The 23,030-nt window shown below is 38.7% G+C and overlaps 1 protein-coding gene across 1 annotated transcript; it reads left to right on the forward strand.

Annotated features, from left to right (window-relative positions):
• The first annotated feature begins 1,314 nt into the window (after positions 1-1,314).
• On the forward strand, positions 1,315-22,548 carry ada (adenosine deaminase). The gene is made up of 11 exons (XM_026331498.1): positions 1,315-1,485; positions 5,755-5,816; positions 7,425-7,547; positions 14,103-14,246; positions 14,364-14,479; positions 15,438-15,562; positions 18,932-19,003; positions 19,580-19,681; positions 20,009-20,076; positions 20,176-20,305; positions 21,599-22,548. Exons 1-11 carry the CDS (start codon positions 1,441-1,443, stop codon positions 21,701-21,703), a joined length of 1,092 nt encoding a protein of 363 aa, XP_026187283.1. The 5' UTR covers positions 1,315-1,440; the 3' UTR covers positions 21,704-22,548.
• The last annotated feature ends 482 nt before the right edge of the window (positions 22,549-23,030 follow it).

Raw genomic sequence — 23,030 nt, forward strand, 5'->3', positions numbered from 1 at the left:
TTTAAAGCTGAAAAAATGATACCAAATGTGTTCTCAGTCAGCATACCAAAGTGGGAGCAGAAGTACACATACAAGCCACTGATGCCGATAGGAACAATTTGAGAAGGGAAGTCTGCTGGGTAAAATTTCTGCAGCCAAAGCAGAATAAAAAACATAAAATCCAAATTTGACATTTTAATTGCAAACAGATGTTTAGACTCTATGGAGCTGTCTGCCACATTTTTAAAAAATGATTCAACACTTGTGTTTTGTTGGCTTTACTTCCCGATGTTTGGACTCCCACAAACGCTGCTATTTCATGGGTAAATATTAATGTAAAACCCAAAATGTAGAAATGTATTAAAGAAGTAACCTCTTACTTTCTGCCAAACTCACAGTGACAAGTTATGATCAGAGCATTATATTTACACCTAAAATTTCAACATCTTCTACAAGTGATGTTTCTTTTTTCATGTCTACTAAATAACCTCTTTTTGAAGTCCTGTTCCTCAAAATCAGCACAACTTCCTGTTTCCAAATGTAATGGTTACGAAACTGCACAGTTGACAAAGTTTTAGTGATTCTGATGCAGCCATGGGTTCTGTGGTGAGCTCCTGTATGTTTTATATGCTACAGGGAAGGACATACACAGCCCATACTACAGCCCATATATAGTTACATGAGAGAGCCGTGAGATCTTCATGAACAAATATAAAGCACTATGAAAATTCATATAAAACATTATTTTACAGCTGCTGTGTTTGAGAAATCAAATAGAAGCAACGCATCAAGTGTAGCAGATCAGAGACAGATGGCAGGAGACTGAGCAGTAGTCACTGTTGAAGAAGCCTAACATCAAATTGTAGCCAGAGATACAATCAGCCTTATATCTGCACTGGAGATAGGCCTAATATGGGGATTTTTAAATTAGGTTATTTTTTCCCCCACTACTCTTAAATTAATTGGAACATCTACTAGGCTACTGAGAGAGGAGGATTAGAATTTAGAAAATCATGTTCAGAGACTTCAGTAAATGACCTTGTAGTAGAGACACCTCTGCTGTCATTTAGAGACCTTTTGTAACACATTCTCAATGTCACTGTAGACTGACTTGTTATTTTTGCAGAGTATTTAACATAAAATCCACAAATCGCTCTGTTCAGTAACTTAGTTTGCCATAATTGATTAGCCCTCTAAAGCTCTTATCACATGGGCGCAAAGCTGTAGCCGTTAATCTTTCTACCTACTGCGGATTGCATGTGTTAATGCACAGTGAAGCTCCTTCCACCATGAAGGCCCCTGTTTTGAGAACTAGGAGCACTTGGCGGTGTTTTTTGCCGCTGTGAGCTGTAAGGCGTGTCCCTGGGCCATGCATATAATAGCTAGACGGGCTGCGATAGGCTTTGGCTCCCCAGTCCTCAGCTCTTTGTGCACCGGCAACGGCAGATTCAGTTACCCAGGATGGCCGAACACTCCTCTGAACCAGTGGTTTTCGACAAGCCAAAGGTAGGCCTACCCTATCTACTGGCGCTACTGGAGTTTTACTACAGAATATATAAAATAGAAATTTGGTGAAGTATTGACGGTCGAACTTTTCCTGGTTTTTACGCATGTTATGACTGATACTCAGGATTGAAAGAGGTTACTGAAAGAAGAAGAATGGCTAAATAACAACAGATATTATGTATAAATTTATTTTAAAAACTATTAGTTAGTGCTCTCTTGGTACTTTATTTTGATGCTCATTATAAAACAAGGATGACCATTTCCAGTATTTATAGTTTGATGTGACTATCCGGCTTTAAACAAGACCTAACATGACATGAATGAACTGAAATTTTTACCGATCTTTCCACTGAGCAAGCTCACACATTCCTCGACTTTGTCTCTTTTGTACTTGACACCGAAGAAAGAAGCGGGCTGACTATGGATCGTGCTCTATGACAGCTCGTTCTGTAGTCAGTATTATTCTGCGTTAATACATGTGGCATGTACGGAGTCGCTTTCAGTTTGTGCGAGTAACGCTTCACGCAGCGCAGTAAAAAAACAAAACAACAAAGAAAAAACAGTTTTGGCATTACCTTGCCTAGAGTCTCAGTGTTATCCCTTCAGGGCTGCTAGAGACAACGGCATTGCGTAACAAAGCCTTAAAGTGAAATGAGCCTCTAATTATCAGGTAGTTTGAGATGCACATCAGGCACACAGGCGTGAAATGTGTCCTCGCTGGTGCCCTTTGGTCTTGGTGCTGACTGAGCATGAGTTGATAAGAAAACGGCTGGTTCAGTGATAGAGAAGCTGAACAGGCGTGGGGGTCTTGCCATACACTGTGTGTGTGTGTGAGATCATGAATTGTAAAAGGAGAGGCGTCTAGGAGTGTCAGCTGCCCTCAGAGATAACCTCATTAAATATTAATTTTCTATAGTAGAATTGATACTGCTCATGGGGTCATTGTCTCCTTCAATGAGGGGTCACCGCTGTCCCTGCTTCATACTCTGCTATTGGTCACAGTGTAGGAGCTTTAGGGTTATTGGAGTTTTATTGCAGCTACAACTGTATCAGTTGTTTTCATCATCAATGGATAATCATTTTCTCGGCTAAATGATTAATAGTTTTATAAAATGTCCTAAAACAGTGAAACTCCCATATGGTCAATATCTTCAGATGTTTGTTTTTTGTGAGCAACAGCCCAAAATAAACTAATATTCCATTTACAATGATATAAAACAGAAAAGCAGCAAACTTTAAATGTTTGGCAGTTGTGTTTGAGAATAAAGTTATTTCTGATCAAAGTTGTTTCTGCTTAAGCTTTCGGTTGATGGTTATGAATCTAATTCTTAGTTAGATCAGACTGTCTGCCCTAAGTGAATTTCTATATTGGTTTAGGGTTGAGCTGGATAAGACATACATTATTAAAGGGCAAACAGAGACATAAATAAAAGCTCAGTGTAACATAAGCAGGGCCTTATGATTCCTATTACTGATTGATAATTAACATGATTGATAATTTCACTTCTTTTCTAAGTGAATTGTAGACTATAAAACAGTAAACACGTCCATCACAATCTTCTAAAATCTAATGAGACATCTTCAGATGTTTTATCAACAGTCCAGACACGTACTGCTCAATGAAAGAAAGCAGATACTCCTCATGGTTTATTAGCTCTGCTGCTGCTAATGATTATTTCCACTGGTTATTGATCAGCCCCAGATTTTAAGATATTATACTGTATATATGTTCAATCAGACAACATGAGGCTTTTGAGTGCCATGCTGCTGGAGTTCTGAAATGCAGTTTCACATTAAAGGTCTCTGACTTACAGTATAGAATTCAGCACAGGAAATGCTGTGTGTACTGAAAAGCTCACCACAAGATTTCCTAACTTTGCAGATGGCTTAAGCAGCTGTTCCCTGTCAGTAACAGCCCTGATCTGCCAGTGTCACTGTCACATTAGGCTTTTAGGGCAATAAAATAGAAACAGTATCAATAACACACATCACTTCTTGTTGTTCTTAAGGTCTTTTTGTACCCCTCTCTTTTTTTGTTGTTACACACCAATGGATTTATTATATGGACATGGTTTTACTTTATACAAACCTATTAATTGAATTTATTTATTATTTAATAATAATAAATAATAAATTAATTTATTAATTTAACTATAGTGAAATATGTCCATTCAGAACTCAAGGGGATGTCATGCAGACACCTGGTTTTGTCCAGTCAAAAACACGCAGATATGACAAACAAAAGGTTTAGATCTTAAGTCCATAATAATAATAATAATGATACATTTTCTTAAAAATGACTAAATATTATTTGATTAAATAGTTACCCATTAATTTTCATTGACTAACCAATTAATTGGTAAATTAAATCAGCTCTGGTGATTATCTTCCATAAGCATTTGGTTAATTGGCAGCTAGTGTAAAAAGAACTCCACAGGTACTAGCTGCCAAGTGCCCGTGGAGTTCTTTTTACAGTAAATGTTGACATTTAAGCACACTTTTAAAAAATATCAGGATTTTATTGGATATCTTTATATTTTATTGCAATTGTTAGAGCTAAAGTAAATGGGCTATAAGACAGGAATGTACTAAACTCACTTATGAAAAATGCAACATTTGAGCTCCACAGTCAAGTGGTGGAAGTCAACATCCTATTACGCTTTGATTCAGACCCTTTGACGAAAGAATGTGACTGTAAACACTAAGCTGAACTTGTTTTAAACATTAACCACAGCTGTTCTTGTATGAAAATACGTTTCACTAATAAATAAATGAAGTGGAAGACATTGACAGATCACAGACACTACTCCTGCACTATATTCATTTCTCTTACAAACACATACATCTGTACTTCTGTATCTTTCTAGAAACCATCGCACTGTTTATCTGTAAAGTTTAAGAAAGCTGTCTGTGAGCCTACTTATGTCAGCTTCATCCAGCTGTTTCTACCCCAGAGTGCTATAAACCTTTACCATATTTCCAAATCCATCACTAACAGATGTTGATGACATCATATTCTGGAGTCTGGAGTCTGGAGTCAAACAATGCCCTAAAAAATTCTGCTTTGGAGCACCCTGGCACCTGGATGGTTGCAGCACATGGCTTGGTTCCAGCTGGACACCTTTGTAGATGTCATGCTCCTCTCTCTGCCCATGTTTCCAGACTGCATCAGTGCTTTTTCACAGCTAAAGGCAAGAAATAAAAACCGCTGGATGTAGTTCAACAGTGGTCATAAAAAAGTCCATTGACAGCTGTCTTAAACTTTATAGAGGAACAGTATTGTTGCATTGCTGTCATACTATTTCACATTCAGGAGTACAAAGTTTAAAATTTTGCTGAAGTCTCTCAATAACCTGGCCTCAGATGTTCAGTATCTCTATACTACATTAAACAGTCATGAGTAAATAAAGTAAGCTCTTCACTATGATGTTGTGCGTGTGATTTGAACAAGGCTGTGTCAGAAATCACAGAAGTCACGATTAAAAAAAAAAAAAACTAAACCTTTTCTAAGTTTGACAGAAAGTGCTTTTATTTACAATCCCAGGACCTTAAATCAGTGTCGCAAAACAAAAACATGGGGCTAATTTCCCTAACTGTGGTGACTTTCTCCATCATTCCTCCCCACCCGAGGTTAGAATTAAAGATCTCTGATTGGAAACGTTCATTTGAATTTCAGACTGACTGATGAGTGTAGCTGATGCCTCAGCTGCTGAAAGAGGACCAAAGATTTATCTGTGTCATCTGCCAGAATAAATCAGGCCTCTCAACGATGGGAGGACAGCCAGAATCCTTACTCTTGTGTCGCCCCCCTGGCCTTTCCACCACTTGTTGCTCAGTCACGTGCACCACATTCACAGTGGACTGTAGCCAGAACAGTGAACTACACTACCACATTTCAATTCAGTTCAATTCAATTTTATTTGTATAGCGCCAAATCACAATACAAATCATCCCAAGGCACTTTACAAAAACAAAAAACCCAACAAATCCCTTATGAGCAAGCACTTGGAAACAGTACAGAGGAAAAACTCCCTTTAACGGAACAAAAAACCTCCAGCAGAACCAGGCTCAGTTTGGGCCACAGTATGGGTCACTGCTTTTGCTCGTGGTGCTCTCTGTTTTAATATTAGGTGGCATCTAACACATTTCCATTCTTCTGTGCTAAAACACCCTGCCCAAATGTCAGCTATAGGACATTATCCAGATGTAGGAAAATGACTTCTTTTGACTGATCAGTTCATTGCTATCATGTACCCTTGTCATCGACAGGTTGAGCTGCATGTACATCTCGATGGAGCCATCAGGGTGAAGACCATTCTTGAAGTTGCCAAGTGAGTTTATCATTATTAGAATTCTTCAATGCTGACTTTAGATTTTATTCAATTCAATTCAATTTTATTTGAAAATCACAATACAAATCATCTCAAGGCACTATACAAAAACTAAAACTAAAAACCCAACAAATCCCTTATGAGCAAGCACTTGGCGACAGTGGAGAGGAAAAACTCCCTTTAAGGGAAGAAAAAACCTCCAGCAGAACCGAGCTCAGTTTGGGCGGCCATCTGCCTCGACCGGTTGGGGTGAGTGGATAGAGCAGAGAGAAAAGAACAGCAACAATAAACAACAAATAGACACTGCAGGTTGGTGGGGCCAGTAACTGCACATCAGCGATATACAGCTCCAGGACCAGGGACACCTGCAGAAGGTACAGAGAGAGACAACAGAGAGAGAGGGAGAGAACAGAGAGAGAGGGAGAGTATGAGAAGTGTGAGAGTAAATAAGAGTGTAAATGAGAGTAGTTTATGTGTGTAGTTTATATGTTTATGTATGTATGTTTATATGTTTAGTTTTAGTTTGTGTAGTTTATATGTTTATTTGTACTGGGACTCAGATACATGTGGTTAAAAAGATAAGATAAAAAAAATCTGCATGCTCCTTTTTATTGTGTGGAACACTAGATTATCAGTTTTGTTAATTGTTAATTAATAATGCATAAGGTCAAAGAGCTCAAGGGCAGGTGACATTAGTTTATTGAGGATATGGCAGCTGGTTGATAGTAACAAGAAACTGCCGTACAGAAATGCAGAATGCATTTGTCACATTGTCACTATCTTTATATTAAAGACTGGTTTATTATCAGATATTTAAAGTTAAATTATATAAGTTGATTTTTTTTGTATGTACTAAGGGCAAACACAGCAATAGACTTCAACACAGCAATAGACTTCAACGCTGCATATCACCTTACAGAGTATGGTGTACATTAAAAGAAGCTGTTGCTTATTCACACATCCAGTAGATATGGAACAACTTTAGCATTCATTTGGATTTGGCTTACTGGCCACATAGTCAATGTCCTGCTCATCCAATAATAATTCTCCTGCTAGCTCTTCTTTTTTCCCCCCGACTCCTAAGGGAGATATCTGGCTCTTTAGCTGTTAAATGACCTGCTATGTTTATTAACCAGTTGCTCACTCCATCTGTCAGTTCACGGGCAGTGTACGTGTACAAGATGCTAACATGGTCCATAAAGCTGAGGGGAAATCCAGAGTTGGATGATGAACTGTCTGTGGATTTGCCACTTCGACACATTACACATATGACCTATTTGTAATGTAAAATATGAAATACAGCAGATTTAACTACCAAATATTATGAGCTTCAAAAAGCCAGTATCAATTGGCTTTAAAGTAAAAAATCTGTACATTATCAGATGTAATATAACAAGAAGTTAAATAAATCTTGTAGTTTCTTATTGATATTTTTTTATTAATAATTTAGTTGCTGATCCAATAGCTCAGGTTAAGATACGTTAATTGTTTTTGAACTTTTCTTTTAAGAACACAGATGGCTGGTAAGTCAGCTAGAAAATATACAAAGTACTGGCTTCAATTTCAAAACTGTCCTTGAACTTTTTTTTTTCTTCCTTCTCTTTTTAGGAGACGCGGCATCATGCTGCCAGCAAATACTGTGGAGGAGATGAAAAAGATTATTATACTCCATAAGCCAGCCACCCTCACTGATTTCCTGGCCAAGTTTAACATATACATGCACGTGATTGCGTAAGTGCTGGTTTGTCATCTTTAATGACAGCTTCATAATTAGAAAAGGTGTTTCCTTGCTGAGCGGGTGACAAGGAGTGCAAAGAGGGAGATTTGACTGATTAAGAGTCAGGTTTAAACTCATCAGGGTCAAAGTTCAGTCATGCATGATAGTTATCACACACATTCATACACCTCAGGTGTGACGCATCCAAAGTCTTTGTGTGCTCAAGAGTGTAGTTTCTGATTGGTGGTACTGGCATGTGAGAGACAACAAGATTATGCTATGTAATGATCTGGGAGGAGGCAGTGTGTTTTAAATGCCAAGCATGCACAACAGGAACACATTGTTGTTAAGATCAAGTATCACCTAGGCAACCAAACTAAGAGGAGAGTAAAGTTATTTGAGGTCCCTTTCCGGTGTCACACCATGGACAGGGCTGGACTGTTTAGAAAAGACCAAATACAGTCTTTCAGATACTCAATGGCCATAAAAACTTTTAACAATGGTCTGTAGAGGCTCTACCGCAGCACATAATTCTGCTGAATGGCTTTTCCTACATCAAGTCGTTGAAAGCTTTGCATGCAGTATAGCTTTATGAACATACAGAACTTGCTAGCTGAGTTTAGCACATGCATACTTGTTGTATGAGCTTTGCAGTGACATGGTGCTGTGTGTTTGGTGAGAGCAGGGGTAAGGGGGTTATGAGGGTACACAGGAGAACAACAGCCATTCAGGTCTGTGCAATTCATTTTCATAGCAAATACTGGAAACAGTGGTGTTCCCTGTCACATGATGTGGAACAGAAAGTGTGCTGCTAAGTCAAAAGCAAAAAGGTAAATAGAGCTGATTCTCCTACTATTGTTGTAACACTATGTGGAGGGTGGACAAAAACATTTTATGTGTAAAATGAAATAATCACAAGGTTAATTCAATTCAATTCAATTCAATTTTATTTGTATAGTGCCAAATCACAATACAAATCATCTCAAGGCACTTTACAAAAACTAAAACTAAAAACCCAACAATTCCCTTATGAGCAAGCACTTGGCGACAGTGGAGAGGAAAAACTCCCTTTAAGGGAAGAAAAAACCTCCAGCAGAACCGGGCTCAGTTTGGGCGGCCATCTGCCTCGACCGGTTGGGGTGAGTGGATAGAGCAGAGAGAAAAGAACAGCAACAATAAACAACAAATGGACACTGCAGGTTGGTGGGACCAGTAACTGCACATCAGCGATATACAGCTCCAGGACCAGGAACACCTGCAGAAGGTACAGAGAGAACAGAGAGAGAGGGAGACAGCACAAACTAGGGGAGAGAGAGAGCACAAGGTTAGTAACATTCAATGGTGGAATATACATGAGGGTAGGGGAGCTCAGTGCACTGATGGTCCTCGGGCAGTCTAGGCTTATAGCAGCATAACTAAGGGATGGTTCAGGGTTGCCTGAAGCCAGCCCTAACTATATGCTTTGTCAAAGAGGAAGGTTTTAAGTCTAGCCTTAAAAGTATAGAGAGTGTCTGCCTCCTGAACCCAGGCTGGAAGCTGGTTCTATAGGAGAGGACCTTGATAACTAAAGGCTCTGCCTCCCATTCTGCTTTTGGAAACTCTGGGAACCACAAGTAGACCTGCACTCTGAGAGCGAAGTGGTCTATTGGGATAATATGGTACTATAAGGTCTTTGAGGTATGAAGGAGCTTGATTATGAAGGGTTTTCTATGTGAGAAGGAGGACTTTAAATTCTATTCTATATTTTACAGGGAGCCAATGAAGAGAAGCCAATATAGGAGAAATATGATCTCTCTTGCTAGTTCCTGTCAGGACTCTGGCTGCGGCATTCTGGATTAATTGGAGGTTTTTTATGGAGATATTGGGACATCCAGATAGTAATGAGTTACAGTAATCTAGCCTTGAGGTAACAAATGCATGGACTAGTTTTTCTGCATCATTTTGAGACAGGATGTTCCTAATTTTGGAAATGTTGCGCAGGTGAAAGAATGCAGTTCTAGAGATTTGTTTTATGTGTGAGTTAAAGGACATGTCCTGGTCAAAAATAACTCCAAGGTTTTTTACAGTAGTGCTAGAGGCCAGGGTTATGCCATCTAGAGTAGCTATAATTTGAGAAAAGTTATTTCTGAGATTTTTTGGCCCAAATATAATGACTTCTGTTTTCTCCGAGTTTAAAAGTTAAAAGTTACTGGTCATCCAGGCCTTTATGTCAGTTAGACAGGCTTGAAGTCTGGTTAACTGGTTTGTGTTAACAGGTTTAATAGATAGCTACAACTGAGTGTCATCTGCATAGCAGTGGTAATTAATAGAGTGCTTCCTAATGACATATCCTAAAGGAAGCATGTACAGGGTGAACAGAATCGGTCCTAGCACGGAGCCTTGTGGAACTCCATAACTAACTTTTGTTCGTGTGGAAGGTTCATCATGGACATGAACAAACTGGAATCTGTCCGATAAGTAGGATTGGAACCACTTTAACGCTGTTCCTCTGATACCAATCACATGCTCCAGTCTCTGTAATAAGATGTTGTGGTCAATGGTGTCGAATGCTGCACTAAGGTCTAGGAGGACAAGTATTGTAACAAGTCCATTATCTGAGGCTAAGAGAAGATTGTTGGTAACTTTCAACAGTGCTGTTTCTGTACTATGATGTGCTCTAAATCGTGATTGAAAATCTTCAAATAGTTCATTCCTGTGTAAGTGGTCTGATAGCTGCTTAGCAACAGCTTTTTCTAGGATTTTAGAAATAAATGGCAGGTTGGATATTGGTCTATAATTAGCCAAGACTCCTGGATCAAGACTAGGCTTTTTGAGTAAAGGTTTGATTACTGCAGTCTTAAAGGCCTGTGGTACGTAGCCTGATACTAGAGATAAATTTACCAAGTCCAATAAAGATGAGTTCATTAATGGCAGGGTGCCTTTAAGCAGTCTAGTCGGGATGGGGTCTAAGAGACACGTTGATGATTTCGATGAAGCAACTACTGATGTAAATTCAGAGAGATCTATGGGAGAGAAGCAGTCTAAACATAACTGAGGTCCTACAGATGATTCAAGAGCTACTGTAGTAGAAGATTCATTTATTGCAGGTATAGGAAGCATCTGCTGAATTTTATCTCTAATAGTTGTGATTTTATTTGTAAAGAAACTCATAAATTCATCACTGCTGAGAGCTAAGGGAACACTGGGCTCAACAGAGCTGTGACTTTTTGTCAGCCTGGCTACAGTGCTGAAAAGAAACCTGGGATTGTTCTTATTTTCCTCTATTAGTGATGAATAGTATGCAGTTCTGGCTTTACGGAGAGCTTTTTTATATATTAGTAGACTGTTTTTCCAGGCTAGAAAAATTTCCTATAAGTTTGTGGAACGCCACTTCCTTTCCAGCCTTCGTGATGCCTGCTTTAAGGTACGAATATGTAAATTATACCATGGGGCTAGTCTTCTCTGATTCACTAACTTCTTTTTCAGAGGGGCTACAGAATCAAGCATTTCACGCTGTGAGGTTACAGCGCTGTCAACAACATGATCAATTTGGTAGGGAGTGGGATTGAAGCAGCTGCCCTCCACTATGTTTATACTTGGCATAGATGTAATTAAAGATAGAATCATTTTCTTAAATTTATTAACAGCGTTGTCGGATAAACATCTGCTGTAGTGGAATTTTCTTCCAAACGCTGCATGATCCATCATTTTAAATTCAAAAGTTATTAAAGAATGATCTGACAAAACAGGATTTGGGGGTAAAACTATTAGATGTTCAATTTCGATGCCATAGGTCAGAACAAGATCAAGGGTGTGATTGAAACAGTGGGTGGGTTTATTAACATTTTGAATGAAACCAATTGAATCTAATATAGAATTAAATGCAATGCTGAGGCCGTTATTTTCAACATCTACATGAATGATAAAATCTCCCACTATAATAACTTTATCTGATCTAAGCACTAGATCAGACAGAAAGTCAGGGAATTCAGTTAAAAACTCTGAGTAAGAGACAGGTGGACGGTACACAATGACAAGTAGAACTGGTTTTTGTGTTTTCCAGTTTGGATGTGAGAGACTAAGAGTCTCTCAAATGAGTTAAAATTGTTCTGAGGATGAAAGTTTAATAATAAGTTTGAGTGGAAGATTGTAGCTACTCCTCCACCTCGACCTGTGCTTCGAGGAACATGATAATTTTTATGACTGAGGGGGGTTGATTCATTCAGACTGACATATTCATCCTGCTGTAACCAGGTTTCAGTAAGATAAAGTAGGTCAATTTGGTGATCAGTTATCAAATCATTTACTAACAAAGATTTAGATGAAAGGGACCTAATATTTAATAGTCCACATTTGACAGTTCTGTTTTTCTGTTCAATAAGAGGAGTGGTCTTAATTTTTATTAAGTTTTTATGAATAACTCCTCTTCTGTTAACTTCTGATTTATTTGATTTATATGTTCGAGGGACAGACACAGTCTCTATGTGGTTTGAGGGGAGTGACGGCTCTAAGGAAACTGCAGAGAGGCGTTTTAGACTGAGTCTCTGCGTCCCGGTCCCCACTCTGGATTGTCAGGCTTTAGGTCGGCTAATAAACTCGGCCAAATTTCTAGAGATGAGAGCTGCACCATTCAAAGTGGGATGGATGCCGTGTCTCGCTACCAGACTGGGTTTTCCCCAGAAAGTGGCCCAATTGTCTATGAAGCCCACATCGTTTGCTGGACACCACCTAGACAGCCAGCGACGCGGCGGAACGACGACATGCGGCTAAACATGTCATCGCTGGTCAGATTGGGGAGGGGTCCAGAGAAAACTACGGAGTCCGACATTAATTTATCAAAGTTACACACCGACTCAACATTAATTTTAGTGACCTCCGATTGGCGTAATCGGGTGTCATTGCTGCCGACGTGAATAATAATTTTCCCATATTTACGATTAGCTTTAGCCAGCAGCTTCAGATTTGACTCGATGTCGGCCGCTCTGGCCCCAGGAATACATTTGACTATGGTCGCTGGCGTCTCTATTTTCACGTTCCTGACTATGGAATCGCCAATTATCAGAGTCGGTTTCTCAGCGGGTGTGTCGCTGAGCGGGGAAAATCTATTAGAAACGTGAACAGGCAGGTGATGAGCCGTGGGCTTCTGCTTAGGAGTACGTTTCCGTCGGACCGTCGCCCAGGCTAATTCTCCGGGCTGCTCCGGAGCTGCTCTTGGACCACTAACAGACCCTGAGCTCGGTGGCTCCACACCAGCTACCGGGGCTAGGCTAGCTGGCTTTTGTTCGAAGGTGCGGAGCCGCGCTTCCAAATCAGTGATCCTCGCCTCCAAGGCTAACAGAACCTTACACTTATTACAGGTATCATTATCGCTAAAGGAGGGGGGGGAATAACTAAACATGTGGCACACCGAGCAAGAAAGAGAGAGAGAGGGAGAGGCCATGTTAGCTAAGCTAACTAGCTAGCTAAGCTAACCGGTAGGCTAACGAGCGCTAAGTCAGGAAATAGCAATAAATACCGGTCAAAATAGAAAGGTACTTGACTAGTACCGGAATGTAGCAGTTAATGAATTGTTTGGAGTTTAGTTAGTTTTTAGGTATGTTAAACTATAGCTAGTCTGTTGCTAGTCTGTACACGAACTATGCAACACACACAACACGATACGCTTGCAAGACAAAAGTGATTCGCTTACCCGGAAAGCAACACCAACAGGGGGCGATCATCCAATGTTAGGGACTGGGTGCAAATTACTGGGATGTGGAATGGGGATTATGCATGTTAAGTATTGTTCGCAGTTTGATCTGCATCCATACAAATAGGTTCTGTATGCCAACATTTTTCTTAATAAAATAAAATGTGTAATAAATTAGAATCACTCACTTTAACTACATAGGTTATATGACACATTTTACATCTCTGCTTGGTGATTTGGGGCTATGATGAATTGGGGCAATGAAAAATAACAGCCATTAATAACTGATAAGACCCACATCTATTTCGGTTCTTAACACAATAGGCTGTGTATTAAGATAGACATGAGACGTAAGACATGAAGCTATCACAAGTTAATGGCGGGCGGCAGTATCAGTCATAAGCCTCCCCTCTCTGTTAGCAGATGTGGTAAGAACCAGCCCAAATATTTATGATCTTTTCGATTCAGTTTTGCAGGAAGGAAGTACTGGAAGCAGTCCAGCTTTATATAATGTCTCGGCTTGTAACAGGCATGTTCCTTCTACTAGTCTTGTTCTGAAACAAATACCCATGACACACCGACACGGTCTGTCCCCTGCTTTCCCAAAAAAGTCACATCCATTCCTCTCTTAATAATTTTTGTACAATCCCTTACAGTAAAGTTATTTTCTTCTATGGCTCTAGACTCAAAAATGTATATGGAAAATTATTTAAACAGTTGGTAAATGTGCATCTACTAAAGCCTATAAGTCATGATACCAGTGTCAATATGCAAATGCTTATATTGCCCATTTTAAAACCATCACAGTTCAGGTGATGAAGTACCACCGACTAATGATTTTATTTCTTATCTCTGGGATAAGTTCATTAGATTCATGTTGTCTTTTTCCATTCTTTTTCAGTGGCGACAGAGAGGCCATAAAGAGGATAGCCTTTGAGTTTGTGGAAGACAAAGCAAAGGAAGGGGTAATTTATGTTGAGGTCAGATATAGTCCACATCTTCTGGCTAACACTAAAGTGCAGCCCATACCATGGGGACAGAAAGAGTAAGTCTGATTGAGCAGCTGCAGCCTTTGGCGAGACCTATGTTGTGCCTTTTGGGAAGGATATATTATGATTAGCTTATTGTGTGTTTTCATTTTCACTGTGTAATCTCTATACAGAGGTGATGTGAGCCCAGAAGACGTGGTGCACCTGGTTAATCAGGGCCTGAGCGAGGGGGAGAGGGCCTTCAATATCAAAGCCAGGTCCATTCTATGCTGCATGCGCCACATGCCAAGTAATGAACTGTTCATGCTCCTGTCTGCCAAAACAACCTTCTGAGATAAGGTTTCTTACTGTGTTGTCTTCTGTCTTGGTTCAAAACTCAGGCATTCTTATTAGCTAATGAGCAGGAGCACAACCACAGTAAAGCTCAGAAATAATTACAAACTAAAGCTGAGGCTGATGGGAATGTCAGTGGTTTTGCTGGTATTTAGGCAGGCATACCAGAGAAATTCTAAATTGAGGGGATTGCCAAAGTAATTAATGTTTATCATTTGAGGACCATGAATGATTGCAACAAACCTGTACTGCCATCCTTGGACCCATGCTACAGTCAGGGCTAAGAAGTCTACTTGATGTGGTGTCTGAAATTAGCATTGTTTTTCTCGTGAAAAGTAAATGTTTTGGAGATACATAGTTTTCAAAGGACAGTACTTGCAATATTAGTATCACTAACTGTAAAAAAAGTAGTTCTGTTAATGCCGAAAACTGCAGCTCTACCATTCATTGGCTACCGTCTATAAGCTGCACTGGTAAACCTAACTGTGGTACCACGAGCAGATGCCTGTCACAGATCTGATCCACTCATGCAGCTGTTTTCATGTGTAACTCAAGAGCCAAGTGCAGTATGTATCTGCCATTCTCATCTCCTGAAAAACATGCTGCAATATCCCTGCTGGATTACACACCTTTCTTTGTTGGGTGAGAACATGCAGTATATGGGCTACTTTAGGAAAACAGAGTTACATGTGCTGTAGTGTTTAAACTCTATGCAGCTTAATATTTCAGTGTAGTATCTATTATATACTGAATGTAATTAAGATAAAATCATTTCCTCATTGTAAAAATTGATGATCTGGGACATTGTGTTATTTGTATGTAACAGTTTCAGTTTTGTAACAGGGGTGTGGGTGTGTTTTTGAGTTGGTAGGACCACACAGCGTGGTAATATATGCCTGTCTTAACTTCTCCAGACTGGTCCATGGATGTCATGGAGCTGTGTAAGAAATATCACCACCAGGGCGTGGTGGCCATCGACCTGGCAGGTGACGAGTCTCTCAATTGTGTAGCCAATCCCGAGCACAGGAAAGCCTATGAGGTGAGCACAGAGACATTGATGTAACAGACTCTCAAAGCATGAAAGATATTATGAAAGTGTGGGTTTATTTTCTTTATTGCAATTGCAGCCTCACATGGAAGGCACATTGCAAAATGTACTGATAATAACAATATTTTCATACTTGTGTTTTATACCTGAGCATAAAATCCCCAATATATTTAATACATAAAATACTTTGAAAAGGACAAAGCACCTAAAGTGAGTTTGTTGCTGTAGTAAGGACAGACAATATGACTGACTCTAACATCAGCTATTGTCCACAGCTGCTTTGTACTGATCTAAGACGTGTTTCACCATTATGCACAACCATCCATTGTGTTTACATTGATCAAATGACTTGACACCAGGCTGCTACAAAATAAACATACATGCACATCATATCACACCTGTTGGTTAGATCTCAGCATTCTTTCTGTCACATGGGAGGCTTCAGATTACCAGAACTCATTAAGCCTGTCTGTCCTGATTCTTCTTTCCAACTATGCAGTTTTTCTGCAGTTCATGTTTGATTCTTAAAATGCTTTAAATGGCAAATTGGTCTGTAAAACAGTTTCTCCGTTACACGCTGTTACATCATGGGGTAGAATTAAGACTGAAAAGACATTGAACTATATGATGATATAAATAGCCCCAAACCAAACTACTTCTCATATTTTTTTTCTATTATCATTAAGAGTTTAAAGACAATAGCTTGATGTCATACGCTGTACCTGTCTCTGTTGGCTTTGACACAATGACATTTATTCATCACAGAACCTTTTGTACTTGACGCTGCCTAATTGCATCTGCTATGACCTGCCCCTTCTCTGCCTCTGATTGGCTAAGCCTGACTGTAAGCTAAACCAGCCTAACCTACGAAGGCAGCAGACAGTCAGAGGCATTGTAGGGATGGGTCATACCAGATATAGGAGGTGGCTGACAGTACAATTCCAGTTAAATTGTGTCACCAAAAGATTGTGTCACCAAATGGGGCTGCTGTTAAACTGGCACATTTGAAAAAACACACATAAAAAAAACATATCAATATGAAATTGATTTTGCATTAATTTACATTCTTAATCAAATTAACTCAAACTGAATTATTAAATTATCACTTTGTATTTTGAATTCAGTTGCTGAATGGAAAATTGCCCATTTAATTTCCAAATGCAAAGTGAATAGCAATGAATAGCAATGTAAATTCTTGTCATTTCATTTGCGTACACTGGATCCATGTGCTGGTCCTCAGATGATTTAATTCTCTTTTTTTTTGTAAGCTGCACATCAATAATGCAATGGGGTGGTAGAGTCATCTGAAAACTTAATTAACCAGTGAAAGATGCAACAGCAACTAAACAAAACAATGAAGTCACACTCTTAACAATAGTTATGACAATTCCAGCTATTGGGTGGAGATCCAAAATAACAAAAGAACAGAGTTTTGTGTTGTTGGCCAGAATTCAGAGTAAGTTGGTGAACAAAAAGTTTGGGAGTGCCTTAAAACTAAAGGATTAAATGTTCCCATTTCACCATGGAGTGATTTGTATCCAAATCAACAACTCTGTTGAGGAGTACACAAACATAAAAATACAAATATGTGTTGATGCATGTGTATTGAGGTGACAATGTAATGAACTTGCGTCAAATGGGGGTGCTGTTAAATTGGCACATTTGAATAAAAAAAACATGGCAATATAAAATTGATTTTGCATTAATTTGTCATTTGCTGAATGGTAAATTGCAAATTGAATTTCCAAAATGCAAAATTAATAGCAAAACAAAACTATACTATAGTTAGTGACCCTCTCAGCTACACACTTGCAGAAATGTAAATTCTTGTCATTGTTTGCATACCCTGGATCCACGTGCCCTTTAGTCTGCCCCAGGATTTGTACAAAAATTTGTACATTACTGGTCCTCAGGTGATGAATTTTTGATGATGATGATGTTGAAAATTATGATTTTTCCCCTAATTTCTATGAGGTTCACATTTATGGTTCCCAGTTCCCAGATAGATCACAATGGCATTGGCTACAAAATGTTAATGTCCCATGCAGCAGGAATTTCAGTAAATTGTGTGATCCCTTGACCATTATTTCATAAAAATGTTTATGGCTGACAGAAAACTCAGTCTCAAACTGATGTCACCAACACAGCATGGGAGTAAAGTCACAACTACAGTGCTGGGTAGGAAGTCCTATCTGAACTTAACTGCTTGCATGGAAAAGAGGGTGGGTGGAAATTGCTGTTTCTGGGCTGTTCTGTTTCAGCCCATATTGTTCATATGTTTTTGACTGTAATATAACAATGAATAGAAGTGGAAGTTGACTGTCCTGATTGGCAGCTAACAACTTATCTGTCTGGATTGGTATAACCATAACAAACACAGACTTGGACTTGGGCAGCCACATATTAGGACTGCCAAAATTAAGTGGATGGCAGTCCCTTCCAAACACTATGTATAAATGTAGTAACAAGTGAGAAGATGCCCACGTTGGCCTTCCACCCTCCCGACAAATCGAACTATTGGGTGGAGATCCGAAATAATAAAAAATAAGTGGTATATGTGCTAGATGGATGATAGTTGAGAGGCTGGCACTAAACGCTAAATGAAAAGACTTCCTCTAAGTGTCTGTTGTCTAGGTGTCTGTGGTGGAAGGATTTGTGGCCGTTGCACCCACTTTGTTGACTAGCTCCTATCTATAAAAAGCAATAATGACACAGTAGAATTCAAATGATTTGTCCATAATTATTTCTAAAGTATACAAACTCAGCGCTCTTTAATATTTTATTAAAAACATGCTTATCAAAAGGCTTTTTTATAGCATTGTTTAATTTGGATAATTTCAACAGCTATGGATATTTATGTATGTATGTACAGGTATATAATATATGTCAAAAATATTCAGATTACTCTTCTTATACTGTGTGTGTACAGTGTATGATTTGATGTTGTTATTATTTGCAGCAGTACTAGTATCAGTCACACAGTTATCTTCATCACTGGGTGATCTCAAGATAGATTAGTGGAAATGAAGTACATGTGTGACCATCACAGAGAATGCTAAAATAAAAAAAGATGCTCAAACCATCATCAAATAGGATAGCTTGCCTATTTTTGTTCCTCTAAGACCAACTGTATGCAGTTAGGGTCATAATATCCAGTAGTAAATGGTATTTTCTTATTCTATATACTGGAGAGCCAAAGCATCAGCCATTTTTCCACTGAAAGAAAACAAGACAAAAATATGAAAAAACTTGTCTAAATGACAAAATGCCTCAGTAGGTGCTGCAGCATTACAGATGTGAAAGCCAGATGTTTGGCTGTGATGCTTGGTTGATGTGTTCCATAATTGATTTTGTTGACAGGAAGCAGTGCGTTGTGGGATCCACAGAACAGTCCATGCAGGAGAGGTAGGCCCGGCGTCTGTTGTGAAGGAGGTAAGCTGCACAACAATAATGTGAGACATTTTTGAATGGGGTGGTGGAGTCATCTGAAAACTTAATTAACCAGTGAAAGATGCAACAGCAACTAAACAAAACAATGAAGTCACACACTAAAAATAGATATGACAAATCGAACTAGTGGGTGGAGATCCAAAATAACAAAACGGCAGAGCTATGTTTTGTTGGTCAGTTAAGAATTCAGAGTAAGTACAAAAAAAATTGGGATAAAAGGATTAAATGTTCACATTTCACCACTGAGTGATTTGTGTCCAAAGCAACAACTCTGTTAAGGAGTAAAGAAACACATACAAATACATAGGCGTAGATGCATGTGAATTGTTTGTGTCCATCTCTGTTGCCATGTCTCAAATCAGCATAAAATCACAGCATAAAATGAAGTGGCCACTTTGAGAAAGCCATCCTCCAGAGTGACACTTCAGCTATGCCACAAGAGTTGCAAGTGTGCTCTAGAAATAGCCTGCAGATTCTGCTGACATGTACTACATGCACTACTTTTTTGTAGTTTATAACCTTTTGCGGCTACCTCATGACCCCTGTCTGATATTTTAGGCTGTGGAAGTATTGAAAGCCGAACGTATTGGACATGGTTACAGAACCCTGGATGACCAAGCTCTGTACAAAAAACTTCTGGATCAGAAAATGCACTTTGAGGTAACGAAATATAAAACATATTTTAAAAAAGTTCATTATCAACAAAGCTCATTTATAGTTGCACTGGAAATGTAAATATGTGGAAATGGGCCTGTTATCTAATCTATTAAATGTCCTGTAACCTCTTCATCATCACACACTAATAATTGTGATTAGTATTGATAAAAATTGGGATTGTTCTGTTAGGTAGTTACAGACTTGACATTATTACAGTATCTAGTGACAAAGTTAAACATAGTGATACACTGACCCCTAGTGGAGGTGAGACTACCACATCTGGAAGAGATCAGCTGCAGTAATTCATTTCCTGTGCTGGTCTGATTGCAGGTGTGTCCTATTTCCAGTTCGCTGACCGGTGCCTGCCCCCTAGACTTCACCAAGCATCCTGTCATCACGTGAGCTGCTTTTATTTTCCATGGCAGTCTGTTAATAAAGATGTATTAAAGTAGTTGTAGGCACTAACTCCTTTGGATTTCATCACATGCTTTGTGCAGGTTCAGAAAGGACAAAGCTAACTATTCCCTGAACACAGATGACCCTCTGATCTTCAACTCAACCCTGCACCTTGACTACAGCACAGCACACAAATCCATGGGATTTACTGTGGAGGAATTTAAACGTCTGGTGAGATCAAACACATGAATAATTATAGCAGTAGTTCATGAGCAGAAGGCATTTGAATACGGTCGGAAATTATAGCATAAGGTTCAGATGCTCTGTGCATGTTAAAGCCTTCCTCAGCTGCTAATTAACGCAGGAACAAACGTTTTCAAGAAGTATTTCACTGCACATTTAAAAGCCTCAGGTCCATTTAATAATCACATTCCTCAATACTTTTTAAAAATATGTGGACATCACAAGAATTTGCAAAAACATCAGAATAAATAGACATTTATACAAATATGCTTATTTGCTTTTGTTGAGATTTAAATGACAAGACTGATCCCATTCATACCGTATCTGTGCTGTAGATAGGACACTACAGCCAGTAAATGAGAAGGAAACAACTACAGTGTGCAGAATTGTTGTGGGTGTTAGAATTGCTTAAATCAACAACTTAGACCTCTTAGGTGGTTTAACCTGTTCAGTAAAAGACATAAAATCTAGATTATGAAACCTATTTCGATAGACAACCAAAAATGTAGACTTATCATCCTGTGCAGAAACCTGTTTAAAAGAATAAAGTAGTGAAATCACTATTGTTAAATGTAAGGGATCAAATATAAATGAGAAAGTTTTGAATAGAAACGGGCAAACTGTGAGGCATTCTGTGAACAATTCTCAGCTAGGACAAAAGAAAAGAGCAGAAATTAAGAAAGCTGAGCAAGAAGGATCGATGAAGAATCAAGCAGGAATTGAAGAGACTGACGGAGTCTGTGAAAAGAGGACTGCTGGCAATAGTTGAGAGGAGAATTTGTGAACATGTGATGTGACTATAACAGAACCTTAGCATGAAAATTCATGTTTTTGGTCATTTAACAATCATTTTCAGTTGTGCCAAACATTTTATTGATATAGTTGTCTTCTCATCTCTGTACCTAATTACACACATGTACACTTCATTTTTAGAAACTATGTCAATTATTTTTAAATCAAAAGAGATGCAGTCTCTTGTACTGTGGGCAAACTGGTACTAAAAACAGAATACTACCTTTTTATTAAAAAATGAATTTACCTGAATTTCATCTGCAGTCTCTACTGCTTGTGGTTTTATGTATTTGACAGTGTTTCATTGAGTGAGGTACTTTGAACAATGATGACTCATTGTTCTTTCATGTACTGAACAACCTTAGCACTAAGCCAATCTAAGAGCTATTGTGCCACATTTACTACATAAGAACACAATTTTCTCATCTAAATCTCCAGGAAAAAAAGTGGACTAAATTTGTACCTTTTGTGATTTCTTGTGTCCTGTAGAACATCTGTTCTGCAGAGTCATGCTTCCTTCCTGAGAAAGAGAAGAAGGATCTCCTGTGCACATTGCACAAGGCCTATGGGATGATCCAGACAACTGCCTTTTAAACCTGAAGTCTGAGGAGAAAAGGTGACCCAATCCATGAACAATTTGCTCTGAACTCTCTTTCTCCCTGACATGGTGAAATGCATTTTAGCCACATGTAACCAGACATACAGCCTATAGAATATCATTTATCTAATGACTGCTGCCATGTATGTCATCAGATAAGGGGTTAGGTTTTTCTGTATTCCATATAAATACTTACATACCTTTAATACTTCAATTTACTGTGCAGTTCTGGAGGATGTCATGGTGCTCCGCAAGATGCAAGAGAGTTTGTATGTGTTTATGAAGTATGTTTAGTTATATTAAAACTCTCGATACATTCTTGTGTTTACATTCTGTTGTCATGAGAATCAGGGAAACTTTTTAATGCACTATTACTCAATCCTCAAAGTAACAGTTTCTATTAGAACTAAAATATTATGGTATCCTATAGTTTGTTGTAAACGGTGAAATCACATGGTGACATAAATAAAAGCTATGTAGGCTAAGAATTTACTGCTTAAAGAAAAAATATGGTTTACTGTGATTGATTTAAGGGTAAAATAAGGCAATCGTATGTCCAAAAAAATAAGTGTTTACTGACTTTCATATAAAACTGCAGGACATCAGGAAAACACAGCTGAATACCAAAAGGCTTGTCTTGCCACTAGATGGCAAACTATAACCACAGAGATGGATGAAAGACTGCTGAATTAATTTGGTATTCACTCTTTTAAATTCTTATGATGTATATATTATTTCAATCTTTTTCATTTAACTAAAAAATGTTTCCATTTATAACAGCTACATGAATGGCAATTATGAAACAAAACTTTGACCACAATAAAAGCTTTTATGAAATGTCCCTGCATGTCAGACTGTTTCTTTATGAAGAATCACTGCAAACATCCATCCATCATCTATATCCGCTTATTCCTAACCAGGGTCATGGAGACATCATTGCAAACCGTAAAAAATATTTTTCTCAGCTGCTCCTTACATCTCCATTACACATCCCCACTTCAGCCTGCAGACTTACTGTTGAGGAAATTAGCTTAAGTCTTGTAACACTGCTAAAAAGCAATAGAGCTTTGCAGATAAACTACTGTTTCTTTATTGTATAAAGAGATAGATGGGAACATGAGGCCATGCTAGGTGGAAATGTAAACACTGGCTTCCTGTGACCATTCCAATATTCATATGCTGCATTCAATAATATTTATGGCTCTGCAACTACTCAGTGCTGAACTCACTAATCCAGGTCGGTAGGGATTTCCTACATTTAAGGCTGCTACAGTATACTGTGGTTCAGTTTTATCAAGTACAAAGAAGCCTCCATAATGCCTC

Source organism: Mastacembelus armatus, chromosome 7, assembly GCF_900324485.2.
Source record: "Mastacembelus armatus chromosome 7, fMasArm1.2, whole genome shotgun sequence".
NCBI lineage: Eukaryota > Metazoa > Chordata > Actinopteri > Synbranchiformes > Mastacembelidae > Mastacembelus > Mastacembelus armatus.